At 43.7% G+C, this 14,478-nt stretch overlaps 1 protein-coding gene across 1 annotated transcript in view; it reads left to right on the forward strand.

The window, feature by feature from the left end:
* LOC144824148 (ras and EF-hand domain-containing protein-like) overlaps window positions 1-14,478 on the forward strand; it is a 304,543-nt gene that overhangs the window by 199,872 nt on the left and 90,193 nt on the right. Inside the window, exons 8-10 of the mRNA XM_078683278.1 lie at window positions 743-824; window positions 1,226-1,299; window positions 1,420-1,615. Coding sequence (XP_078539404.1) covers window positions 743-824; window positions 1,226-1,299; window positions 1,420-1,615 — 352 coding nt within the window. The remainder of the gene's footprint in view (window positions 1-742; window positions 825-1,225; window positions 1,300-1,419; window positions 1,616-14,478) is intronic.

Genomic DNA, 14,478 nt, shown 5'->3' on the forward strand with positions numbered 1-14,478 from the left:
ACACAGTTTACTACAGGGTTTGCTTCCTTCTCTCGTCACATCTTCCGGAAGTGACTGATTAACAATAGATATGGGCTCTTACAGCTACCATACTCCATATTAATATAATACTCCCATACCACCAGAACTCTGGTTTTTCATTACCTCTGGATTCTACAATTGTCAAGTGCTTTGTGACTGAGGAGTTACTACGGACTGGTGATCGTATTTAACTTCTGTTTTTATGGCTTTCTGGACAGCATGCCTCCTGCCTCCCTGCCACATACCGCTAGTCTCCAAATGACAGTGTCATTGGGAAATCTTTTCCAGTCCTGGGCTTCCATTTATCAAATCACTGTTTCTGTAGGCTTAGTTCATTTGAAATGAACTGGTTAGGTTTGCACACCTTAATATGTTTCGTTAATTAAATTACAGGATTAGCAATCTCTTGTCCCATGATCTCACATAATCTGTTAACCCTTAATGTACTTATTTCATAGTTTGCTTTTTGTTTGATCATCTCCGGTTGTTTAACACAGTTTGCTTTAGATGATTTGGGTAGGCCAACATCTTCACCGTAATAGGAACTGCTGGTTATGTTAGTATGAAAAGCGAGCTGGGATTGGTTCCACCCACCTTGCCTTGGTGGCCCACAGATGGTGGGACACATCTCAATCAATGCTTGTCTAACGAGTCTGATAATTTAGTATGAGAGACCATTGAGATATAAAATTAACACTAACCTTGCTCATTGTGTTTGCAGGGCAGCCAACAAGTCACTTTATGACAACAATGACAGCCTCAGGACTGCTCTTGTGACGAGCGCCGAAAAAGAACGGAAAGGGGTAAGTGACTGTTGGGAACCTAGCTGCAATTCAGAAGTGGGCAAGAATGGATGAGGAAAAGACTAGGATTACAAACTCCACTGCACTTTGGTGGAAAAGATAAAATGCCAACTCTAGCGGGCAAGAACTGACTGAAAATAGTTTGTGAAAGTAACCTGGTGAGTGGTCAGCAAAATAATCTCAGGATACTTTGGTTCATGAACAATATTGTGATTATCTCTAGTGTGGAAGAGTTGCTTTCTGAATCTGCAAACACATTTACTACCATACTTGGAATCCATGCACATACCTGATCCAGAATCTAGTCTTATCTAATTGAAAAAAAGCAAATTTTTGGTGGATGTGTTATCTGTTTCTCTGCATAATTATGAAACTGTATGTAACTTGCAATTTTCTCTTAGTTCTCTTCCCCAGGCCGTCTCAGTCTAGCAGACCGATCCAGCCCCAATACGATACCCGTGATCACACACAGCAGGTAGGATTGAGCAGCGCTGAAGGGACCGGGTTTTGTAGGATCATCAACAAGCTGGAGCACTTCAGTCAATAGAAAGAATTGGACTATAATGACTCTTATTTATCCTTTAACTTTCTATAGTTACATAGTGGAGTCTGATTACGGGAAATTCTCGGATGTAGCGGATTGGGCGGACAGATACCTGGACAGCGGTGTTTCCATGCCCCAGAGCTTGGCTTTCAGCGACGAGGACGATTCTTGCAGTGACGTTGACAGTGAATGCACAGACAGTTCTGAAGACATAGTCACACGAAGTGGCTTGCTCTCTGATTTGGAGGTAAATGGCAGGAGACACCTAATGTACTACAGAATGCTTGGAAAAACTAGAAGAACACTTAAGTGCTACAAATAAATATTAATTGTATTTGTTAGGTTCAGGTCTGCATTTGAGCAGAGTCCATGATTTGGCTTCAGCTGATAAACAGTGATGGAATTACCAACGTCATTAATGACGAAACAAAAATGTATTGATGTAACAACTGAAGTTATTTTTAATACAGTCAGAGCTACAGGAACGCGTACCTGATTGCCACCCATGGAACAGCAACCCCACCAGTTTTCTAATTTATCACCAGATTACCAACGTTCCAGATAATGACTCCTAAAAAAACATTCTTAGCTCCTGTTCAAAATATTTTATTGAATTTTAAATGCTAGTGAAACAGAAAGACAATACAAAAAATAGTACAAAATAGCGAAAATACCTAATATATTATAAAAAAAGTTAACAAACATTACATTATAAGAGTGCAAAAGGTAATGAGAAATCGTAATGAAAAGGAAATTAAAAAGGGAAAGGGAAGGGAAAATACAAATGATTAGAATAAGAAAAAAGTGAAAGGAGCTACTGTGGTAAAGAGAAAATAACCATTATGGGCCTTATAAATGCCAGCACTAGAAGACAAAAAGGTATACCTTACTTCAAATCTAAATATAAATCAACAGGTAACCAAAATGATTGAATAGAAAGCGAATTATGAACAAGCCCCTTCAACGATAGTTGAGCACCTCTTCTTGTAAAAAGAACCCAGGACCACCATGCATGAACAGATAAAGAACAGTCTTTCCAACAATAGGTAATGGATTTCAGAGCTGCTGAAATAAGAAAATTAAAAAGTTTACATTCTAAAACATTTAAATCATGTGATAGGATATGCGATTTACAAATCAACATTTTATAAGAAATATCTTCTTGAATATTAAAAATCTTAGATATAACAGCCCAAACTTCAGACCAAAATTTGAAAATAGAAGGGCAATCAAATAACATATGTTGCAGCGTACCCGATTCAATTGTACAATGCCAACAGTCAGGAGAAGGGATAAGGTTAGCATGAAATAAACGAAAAGGGTTCCACAGTCTATTAAGTAAAATATAAGAGTTAGTTTGAAAGAGAGAAACAGGGAGCCATCCAGATATACCATTACACCAAATTTCTCTCCAAGCGTCACTGGATAAAGAAAGTGATAGTTCATTATTCCAGAAGGATGACAGCGTATCAACATTAGTACCTGATAACTTTTTATATAAAAGAGAAACACCATGGGAAGAAAAGGAAATTGTCTAAATGTATCGAGCCAAATCAACATCAACATTAGAGGAAATAGCAACAGGAAAAGAATCTAAAATTGAGTTACATAAATATTGGTATTTGATAAGATGGGATCGAGGTAAACCAAATCGAGTTTGTAACTGTTCAAACAAAATAAAATTATTATTAGAATACACATCTTTAAGATAGAAAATATCTGCATTAATCCATGAGGACCAAAAAGTGACAATCCTATTCAATTTAATAACATTGCTATACCAAAGGGAGATATCTCCAGTATTATTCATGGGAGAAAGAAAAATCAGGTCCAAATCATTAAACATCTGTTTGTTTGTTTTTTTTCTGTTTTTTTTGCAATTTTTAGAGCGCAACAATTACCCTTGGGTGTCTCGGCGCTAAAGGCTAAAGGCTGGAACCAGTAGTTAGAACTTTAAGACATTGGTTGAGGTGTTCTATAAGTCATGTCGTTGAGAAAACAGCCAAGTCTTTAGCTGTTTTCTAAAGACAATCAAGGATGGGCTAATTTTTATATTGAGGGGAAGGGAGTTCCATAGTTTTGCTGCTGCTATGGCAAAACATCTGTCTCCCCAGTTAACTTTCCTTGTTCTGGGAATCTGAAGCATATGAGCCGTATTGGAACGCAGCGTTCTGGGGGTTGCCAAAGGCTTAAAAGAACTTCTCAGGAATTTGGGTCCCATATTGTTTGTTGCCTTATAGACAATACAGAGGGTCTTGAACTTCGTGCGACTTCTGACTGGGAGCCAGTGCAATTGGTCCAGATATCCAGAAACAGAGCTGTATTTGGGAATGCCCAATAAAACTCTGGCGGAGGCATTTTGTATCAGTTGCAGTTTGGAAATAACCTTTTTTTGAGCATTGAGGAAGAGGGCGTTGCAGTAGTCAGTGCGTGAAAACACCAGTGTGGATATAAGTGTTTTTCCCGTAGCTATGGGGAGATACGGTAAAAGTTTCTTTATTTTCCTTAAGATGTTAAAGGAAGATGAAACTACAGCATTCACGTGGTGATGGAAAAGGAGCTTGTCATCAAATATCACTCCCAAATTTCTGACTTTACTGACAGGTTGAGGTGGAGTTCCCAGTTCCTCAGGCCACCATAAGGGGGACCACAAAGGTTGAATATTTCCAAAGAGCATGACCTCCGTCTTAGATTAATTGAGTTTTAAGCAGTTGGAGGCCATCCAACTGCTAATGGCCCTCATACCATTCTTAAAGTTTGCTGCAACAGTAGGTCCGTTTTTGTGTATGGATAGTACCAACTGGGTATCGTCGGCGTATGTTATCAAGTTGATGTTGTACTCTTTTATTACCCTCGCTAAGTCCGAAACATAGATATTAAAAAGGGTCGGACTTAGCGAGGAACCCTGCGGAACTCCACAAGGAAGGCTGAAAGTAGGTGAAGTGAAAGTACCCAGCTTAACTGCTTGCTTACGATCAGCCAAGAAGGATGAAATAAGGTCCCTGGCTCTGTCTAATACCGATGGCCTCGACACGGCCGATCAATGTTGCATGATCGACCGTGTCGAAAGCCGCCGACAGGTCCAACAAAATCAGGACAGCCTGTCCACCTTTGTCCATTGTGGCCCTTATTTCGTCTGCCGCCTTAATTAGGGCAGTCTCTGTTCCGTGACCTTGTCGGAAGCCGAACTGGGTGTCGTCTAACAAGTCATTAGTTAGAATGTAGCCGGACAGTTGTTTATTCATGACCGATTCAAAGATCTTAGCTGGAAACGGCAGAGAGGCAATGGGACGGTAGCTGGAGGATAGTGAGGGGTCAAGGGAAGGTTTCTTAAGAAGCGGCCTGATGATGGTATTTTTCCAGATGGTAGGGTAGGAACCTGTAGAAAACATAATGTTGCAGATGTGTGTCAGTGGTATAGTAATGATATTTGGAATATTGTTAAGTATGGATGGATGACAAGGATCCAGAGAAGAGCCAGATTTAATTGACTGAATTTTAGTAGATTTAATAATGACTGATTTATGGAAGAATGCAGTGGTGTTAGACATAGTTAACAGAGACGAAAATGGGTGAGGATTTACTAACGATTTCTCAATAGATAACCAAGTAGGTGGAGTACTTAATAACGAGGTGTTAAACCAAAGGGAACTTTGCTTCAAAATAAAAGCTTTACGATAAAGCAAGAAATCTGGAATGCCAAAACCGGCATTTCGTTTGGGAAATTTGAGCAATTTATAACTAATACGAGGTGATTTGTTATTCCATAAGAACTTAGACAAAACTTTATCAACAACTTTATAAAATTTTAGAGGAAATTGAATTGGAAGCATTGCAAGTGTATACAAAATTTTAGGTGCTAAAGTCATTTTTATAGAATCTAACCTACCCCACCAAGTAAGATGTAATGATGACCATTTGGAAATTTTGTCCCTAATATACGATAAAAGAAATTCACAGTTCAACGTAATAGTTGACTTTATAGAGGTAGAAAATAAAATCCCAAGGTATTTCAATTTATTTTTTTGCCAAAGTAAACCAGTCAAGGGAAGCATATCAGGGGTACAATAAACATTCAAAGGAAAAAATTCTGTTTTAGTTATATTTAAAGTATAACCTGAAATTGTAGAGTATTGTGTTATTATATGCAATAAAGATGGGAAAGAGGACATAGGGTCATTTAAAAATAAAAGTACATCATCAGCATATGCAAGGGTTTTAACAAGAACACCTTTAATATTGATACCCTTAATCTCATAACACTTCCGAATTGAAGAGAGAAAGGGTTCAATGCCAATTAGAAATAAAAGAGGCGAAAGTGGACATCCCTGTCTTGTACCTCTAAAAAGAGAAAATTGATGAGAAATATGTCCAGTTATGAGTAATCGAGCAGTCGGTGCTGAATATAAGGCAGAAACCATACGAATAAAGGAATCTCCAAAATTAAAAAAAGATCAGGTATGAAATAGGAATTGCCAATGGATCGTATCAAAGGCCTTCTCAGCATCTATGGCTAATATACCTGATGGGGATGATAGAGTAGGACTTTGTTCAATAACGTGAAGGAGAGTTCTGGTGTTATTAGCAGAAACTCTGTTTTTCATAAAACCAGATTGATCGGGAGATATAACAGAATCTAAAATAGGAGCTAATCTAGATGCGAGTATTTTAGCATATAACTTAGTCTTGATTAATCAAAGAAATAGGGCGGTAATTAGAAACAAGAGTGGGATCTTTATCAGGTTTTGGGAGTACAATTATGAACGCTTCAGTGAATGAACCAGAGGTTGTACCATTGGATCCACAAAAAAGTAAACAGTTGATATAAAAAGGGTAACAATATCATTTGAAATTCTTTATAAAATTCAGCTGGCAACCCATCTGGACCAGGAGACTTACGTTTCTTAAGGGACTTTATGGCAAGTAAAATTTCCTCTTTAGTGATAGGTGAATCAAGACTAAGCTTATCAGATTGGGATATCTTGGGTAAGTCACAGGAAGATAAAAAGGAGTCAATTAAAGACTCCTCGTGAAAGTCGGGTTTGCTATATAATGTAGAATAAAACTTTAAAAATTGCTTAACTATATCATTTTGAGAAAAAGCGATTTTACCATGAGAGCCCTGAATAGAGTTGATTTAAGTTTTATCTTTTTTTTTTTTTTTTTTTTTTTTTTTTTTTTTTTAAAAACCTTTATTTGAGTATGCAATAAAATACAAGGATGGGCCTACAACCACACGGGCCAGCCGCTAAAGAGGAGAAAATACACAATATACACTTCCGTAGCGGTAACGATCAATCGTCAATGCAATACTCCATATAATATACAGAACAAAAACAGATTTTGTTTTATAAAAAAGAACAGACACACAAAAAAGGCGAAAGTGTATCACTGAAGGTCAGCTCAAAGGACGGGAGGGGACAGCAACAAAAATGGAATCAAAGCTGTAAGCTCCAAAGAGCCCGGATGGGGGGGGGGGACGGGGCACGAAGGAGAAAAAGAAGGGGGGGGGGGGAGCCGGAAAACCAGCACAACCCCTATATGCAAGGTTCCAAGAACGCTCGCCTAAGGAGACCGGGAAAGCTCAATGTCATCCACAAGGGGAGGAGTACAGATGGCACCACGATACTCATTCCATTGACCCCACACCCTAGTCCATGCCCTGGGTCTGCCCCTAGCCACGTAGACAGTCTTCTCACGGAACATAGACCAATCCATGTTGTCTTCCCATTTCGATAGTTCAGGGGGCTTGGAGGCCCCCCAAAGTTGAGCAATATCTCGCTTCGCAACCATATAACCCAGGGTGGCCCACCTAGTCTGGGCCACCGAGCAGTCAGTGGGCTCCCAAACATTCAAAAGACAACGACGAGGTTCCGGACACAAGGACACCCCTGTCACCACAGCCATAACCTCAAGCACAGCCGTCCAGTAAGCAACCACCATCGGGCATTCCCAAAGAATATGTAGGAAAGTCGCACTCAAACCACATCCACGCTTACACAACCCATCGGAAGAAAAACCCATCACAAGCAAACGAGGTCCCGTAACATACACCCGATGAAGGATCTTCAATTGGACCAAACGGAGACGAGCCGGGATAGCCACCTCTTTAGGAGAAGAGAGGGCCGACTGCCAATCCTCGTCGTCAAGCTCCAAACCATCACGAACCCACGCCTCCCGAAGTCGGACCAACAGATCAGTCCGATTATTAATCAGTTTCTTATAAATCAGGGAGATAGTGCTGTCAGGAAGATGTCCGTCAAGGACACGGTCTTCAAGGGGGGAAGAATCAGGCGGAATCTCACCAGGAGCAAATACAGCGGTCAAGGCGTGCCTAACCTGTAGGTATCGAAAGAATTCCCGACCACTCAAGCCATATTCAGCCTGGAGGGCCTGAAATGTTCGCACTGAGCCCTTGGAATACACATCTCCCACTTTAGAAATTCCAATCATGTCCCAGCGATCGAAACCCTTGGTAGACCAAAGACCGCCCAGACGTTCGGAAGCATAAAGCGGCGTGGCTAACGTCATGCGATCCTCCCAGCCCAGGCTCCGAGTCGCGGCCCGCCACACCGCCAAAGCAATCGACGTAGGACCCACAAGATGGCGCCCAGCAGGGCGAGAGTAAAGCACTCTGTTAAAGTCACCTCCCGGAAGCTGAAGTCTATCCATCTCAAACGCCGGATTACTACCCGGCGAGAACATGATGTGGTTGATAGCGGACAAGTGTGAGGCCCAATAATACCTCTTAATATCGGGGAGTGCAATGCCACCGTCATACCAAGGAATGGAAAGCTTAGCAAGAGCAATACGCGGGCGTCCATCCCAGACAAGTTGTCTCTGAAGGGCCTCAATCTCCCGAAAATAGGACTGAGGGACAGGATCATAATAATTCTGGAGAGCGTAAAGAAACCGCGGTAACGACATCATCTTAAACAGGGCTGCCCGACCAAGGGGAGACAAGGGAAGCCTGCGCCAACGAGCAACGTCCAAACGCAGTCGAAGCAACGGAGGAAGGAGATTACGATCAAAGCGAAGAGACGAGTCCAGAGTAACGAAAACTCCCAAGTATCTGAAACCATCCCGGGCCACCTGAAGAGGGAGCCTGCTCGGTAATGGAGGCAAGACACCAGACAAAACATACACACAGGACTTGGTCCAATTGATTACGAGGCCCGAGTTAGCACCAAAGGACACAAGAACGTCAAATAAAACAGATAAAGACTTACGAGGGGAGGTAAGATACAAGAGGATATCGTCCGCATAGAGCGAGACTCGGTCCTCGAAGTCCGGGGCCCAGCGGATCCCTTTAAGAGACGGTTCCCAGCGGAGCCAGGCCGCCAACGGCTCAAGGGCGAGCGCAAACAGTAGCGGGGACAAGGGGCAACCCTGGCGGGTGCCCCTGCCCAGGGGGAAGGGAGCAGACACCCTACCATTCACAACAACCTGCGCCAAAGGTTCCGCATACAATAACTTAATCCAGCTAATAAACTCGCACCCGAAACCGAATTTCTCAAGAGTCGCCCATAAATAAGGCCACTCCACAGTATCAAAGGCCATGGAGGCATCCAAGGACGCCAAAATGGCCGGTTCAGTCAGTAGCCCCGCCCTCGCTATCACGCCGTGAAGACGACGTAGATTCAAAGCAGTGTTGCGATGCGGGATAAAACCAGATTGATCCGGATGAACTAAGTCCCCAAGAACCGATAGGAGTCGGGTCGCCAAAAGTTTCGCCAGAACCTTGGGTTCAACATTTAACAGGGAGATGGGTCTATATGAGGAACAAAGGTCGCGAGGTTTACCGTCTTTAGGGATGACGACTATCGTCGCCAAACGCTGATCATAGGGAAGGAGGTTACGCTCACGTGATTCCAAAAACATATCGCGGAGATATGGCGCCATTTTATCGGGTCGCAACTTGTACAACTCAATAGGCAAACCATTTGGACCCAACGCCTTGCCCGAACGGAGCGAACGAATGGCAGTAGCTATTTCATCAACCGTAAAGGGGGAGTCCAAAGCGATACGGTCCAAATCAGAGACACAGGGCAATGCAATATCACGCAAAAGGAGGCGAGAGTCAGCCACATCCCTCACAGACACAGGAGCATACACAACACGGAAATGTTCCGCAAAACGATCCACAATGGCGATTGGATCAATCACATTCTCACCACTCGCAGACTGAATCACAGGCACCACACGATTAGCTCTTTCTTTCTTGTCCAACCACGCCAGGAGTTTACCCGCCTTATCACCAACATCATACAATCTGCCTTGTTGCTCACGAAACATCACTTTTGCAGCGTCAGTAACTAGGGATTTATATGCAAACTGTTTTAGACCCAGGGCATGAAGTTTCTCAGGCGTGACACCAGATCCCAACTCGTCCTCCAAGGCAGAAATTTCCCCCTCGAGGTCCACCACCTCCCTCCTCCCGGCTTTCTTAGCTTCAACAATCAAAGAAAGGGCCTGTCCACGAATCACAGTTTTGAAGGCTTCCCACAGGGACACCGCCGAAGGGACCGACCCCTCGTTTTCCAGGAAATAAGCATCTATGGACTTGAGCAAGAGGGCACGAGTTTCAGGGGAGGAGAGATACCATGGGTTAATGGGAGCCACTCGGCCCACTGCCTCTATCCCAACCTCAAAACGAAGCCAGAGCGGCGAGTGGTCAGAGATGCCCCTTGGCAAATGTATAATCTCACGGACCGCCGACGACTGGGCAGCGGGCATCAGGAAATAATCTAGCCGAGATAGGCTACCATGGGCACCAGAGTGAAAAGTGTATTGAAGCTGAGTAGGATGTAACAGTCGCCAGCAGTCCACAAGGCCAAAAGTATCCAAAAGCCCACCCAACCAACGCTGGGCATGCGGGGTATCCCTGGGGGGATGGCGATCGTGAAGGCCAGAAAGGACTGAATTAAAGTCACCGGCAAGAAAGAGTACACTATCAGGAAGGTCCAACAAGACACGGCCTAAATCAGTGAAAGTAGCAGTTTGCAAGCCTGGGGGGACATAAACATTAAAGAGGGACAGGGTGCGGCCCTCATACCTACCCACCAGAACAATATATCTCCCACGATCATCCCGAATCACCTCATCTATCGCCAGAGGGAGGGAGTTACGAACAAGGATACCCACACCCCTGGATCCTGAAGTAAACCCCGAGTGTGCCACAAGGCTGTAGCCCCATCTATTCATTGCATTACATACATTCCCAATCAAATGGGTCTCTTGCAGGAAAACAATGTCCGGTGACAGACGTCTTATATATTTCAACACCACACTGCGCTTGATGCGATCTCCCAGGCCATTAACGTTCCAGGAAACAAACTTCAACCCCCTACCCCCCATCCCACCCACCCGAGCCAGGACCCCCCATCCAAGAGCTAGACATCAGAAACAACAGTAAAGACAGAAGCAATTCGCCTTGAAAACAACACACAAAAAAATAAGAACTTCCCATCCCCCCTCCCCCAAGCTGAAAGGAAACACCCCCCACCCTGCACCCCTGCAAAAAGCTAAAGAGCCACCCCAACCTGCAGTGTGCCTGTCGCCCCATAACCCCTAGTCTACACAAAGACCCCGGAGGAGGAAAGGTCTCCGTTCCACCCGCCCCCAGACTACAGTAAGAGCAAGAATCAACACACAAAAAATAAATAATCACATTGCAGAGGTACGCCGGCCACCACTCCTGGGAACGTATTCAAAACGAGACATCAGAGTCAAACAATCAGATCTCCACACCACCTTCGGCACCACCAGGGTGAGCGGCAGACTCAGTCTCAGGAGGACGGTCAGGCAAGGAGTCCAGCCAGTCATTAACAGCATCCGGTCTATCAAAGAACAGAGTACGCTCATTATACTCGACACGAAGTCTGGTGGGGAAAAGCATAGCATAGCGTAGACCCCGATCTCGAAGACGTTTCTTAGCACCACGAAACTCCATCCGTTGTCTTTGAACCTGTTGGGAGAAGTCCGGGTAGAAGTTCACTGTGGCATTCTCGAAGGCCACCGGGCCCTTCACCCGTGAGGCCTGCAGGATAGCGTCCCGATCCCTATAATGAAACAGTTTAGCCACAATAGGCCTTGGCGGAGCACCCGGCTTAACTTTGCCCCCCGGGACACGATGTGCGCGTTCAACCGTGAAAAATTTGGTAAGCCCGGAGGGGGCAAGATGGTTTAAAATCAGACCCTCAACCAGGAGATCAACAGAGTGGGGTTCAGGGTTTTCCGGTACACCAACCAGGCGAACATTGCAGCGACGTGCCCTGTTTTCAAAATCCTCCAGGCGTCGGGTCATGTAGTCGTTCACCCGACGAAGGTTCCCAACCTCTGTCTGGAGCTCCGAGACGTCTTTCGTGAGGCTAGATGATTTAATATCCAATGACTGCACCCTCTCATTCGTCTTGCCGAGATCAGCACGAATCAGATTCACCTCAATGGCCACGGTGTCAAGTTTGTGGGCCAAGGCCTCGTACTGAAGGCCGGTGGATTCCCTCACTCCCGAGATGGCGCCCATGATATCCTGTAGGGAAGGCTCCGCCGACTCTTCCAAAATTCGTTCAGAGGCCGTACTGTGGCCAGGTAGGGCAGCTCCGGGGGACCCCTTAGATTGAGTATAACGGTCCATGACGTTCGTCTGAACCGGCGCTCCGCGCAGAGGTGTTTTCGTCTTGCGCGTTTCTCTGTCCCCTCTGCCCGCCATTTTGAAGATGCGGCACAGGACAAGCCACCAGGGTCGACGGGCCAAACACCCAAAACTCAGGATCAAAAGTACACCAAAAAGAAGGGTTCAACTCGGGAGGAGGCCACCAAACCAGCAAATAGACAAGAGGAAAGCCCCGTGTCCGAACTGTCTCCAAGTCTCAGCCAAGCGCGATACGCACACTCGTGGCACAGGTCGAGACAGAATCGAAACCGAAACTCAGGAAGGGGGGTCTCACAAGGCCAGGTCTCCTGCCGTTGTTGTTCAATTCCAGGACGGCCACAGATCTGCACCCCGTCCCGGGCGCACCTCCAGGGCGGAGCCCAAAAGTTCAGACCACCGTAGCTCAGGAGTACGAGATCCAAAGCAAATTCCGAAAAGTGCCAGGGTAATCAGCCGAACGTCCTCTGCTTGAATTCTTACAAGAAATCAGGATCTAGTCAGGATAAATCGCCGGGAGCGGCGAGGGTCCGGAGAGCGCTGTGCTCAAGCGGCCATCACGGATGCCCGCCAAGCTCCTCCCCAGTTTTATCTTTTTTAATGCATAAATAATTAGCTAATAGTCGGCCACAGCAATTAGTATTAAAATTTGAATTCCTGCTATCTTACTAAGAATGGAATTGAATTCATAACGCAATTTTTGAAGCCTAAACCTATCTTTGGGATCATTAGAAGTTATAACGAGTCTTTCAGTTGTCGCAATTTGTTTTTGCAAATCTAAAATGGAAGCATTGAAAGTTTTATTTTCATGTGCCATAATTGAAATTGTAGTCCCCCTAATATAAGCTTTAAAAGCATCCCATCTTGTAATTAAAGATGTAGCACTTTCATGATTAAAGGAAAAGTACTCCGTTATGGCGGATAAAAGTTTTGGTTTATGTTTCTCGTTCAAGACAATATCAGTATTCATACGCCACCAAGATTGTTTAGTGTATGTGGACTGCAAATTTAAAAATAAAGAAACCAAAGCATTGTCAGATATATCGATATTACCAATCTGGGGATCTGAAACAGAATTAATTAAGTGTCTAGAAATTAATAAACAATCAATTCGGGAATGGGAATTATGAGGATTGGAGAAAAAATTGAAACTTTTTTCTGTGGGAAAGTGTAATCTCCATATATCAACTAATTTAGTGGATTGAAGAAAGGCTTTGAACGCAAAATATACCTTAGAAGGGTGGAATTTGGCTTGAGAAATTCTATCCAATAAGGGGTCATAAATGACATTAAAATCCCCAACAACAACTAAAGGAACATTTCCAACCTTCAAGACCTCCGTAGTAAGAGTGGTCCAGAATGTAGGATCGTCAGCAGTAGGGCCATAAACATTCAATAAAAATAAGAATTTATCTTTAACTTTGGTTAGTATATATCTACCCTCAGCATCAGAGTGTTTGCTTAAAATCTGGCAATGTAATCTTTTTGCAAACAAGATTGCTACTCCATTTTTCTTGCCAGATGCAGGGGAAGAGACAATGCTATCTACCCATTTCTTTTTCATATAGTTCAAACTGTGATCATCAATATGAGTCTCCTGAATAAAACAAATATCAGCATTAAGTCTTCCTAAATAATCTGATATCGTGGTACGTTTAACTCAATGTCGTAATCCTTTAACATTTAACGATACTACATTCAACTTATGAGTATTAGCCATAGTAGAAAGTGGTAGAAAAAGAGAACCAGAAGGCAAGAATAAGAGAAGGAAAAGCAAAGAGAAAATCGGCCACAGAAAAAAAAGAAGAAAAGAGTAACTCCAAAACACATATCAAAGAATAGAGGGAGAAAAAGAAACATGGAAAAAAGACAAACGAGAGACATAAATAAGAATTGTGAAAACGCACACACGGTTACAAGAATGGCCAGAACCGCTGGAGCCCTACAGAAGAAAATCTTTGCATCCCGTCAAAAGAGAAAGGCAGAATTGACATAACTCAGGTATTGGAGTCATTAGTATCCATTGAATGATGAGACTGTTGATCAAGAAAATTGCGCAGGTCATCAGGACGTTGAAAAGATTTGGAAAAATGATCCTTCCAAACACGGATCAAAAAATCCGTATTTGAAACCAAGGCGTCGAAGATGAGGACGGAAAGTAGAAAATTCTTTGCGGACATCTCTGAGCTCCTTCTTTAAACACCGGAGTAGTAGCTCCCAGTGGTGACTAGGTTTTCCACACTGGTAAGGAGGACCCATATGATGAAGCATGTCACCCTCGGGTGAGTGAGGGTTCTTATCCTTAAGGGATGTCTCCCCCAGCCATTTTACGCTAGCAGTACGTTTGAGAGAGGCACTAAACATTGGCTTACATACACATGCTCTAGACTTCAGGTGTTCTATGTGTGTAGTTATTTTACATGAGGGAACGCACACCTATTAGTCTATAATCTATCATC

Source organism: Lissotriton helveticus, chromosome 3_1, assembly GCF_964261635.1.
Source record: "Lissotriton helveticus chromosome 3_1, aLisHel1.1, whole genome shotgun sequence".
NCBI lineage: Eukaryota > Metazoa > Chordata > Amphibia > Caudata > Salamandridae > Lissotriton > Lissotriton helveticus.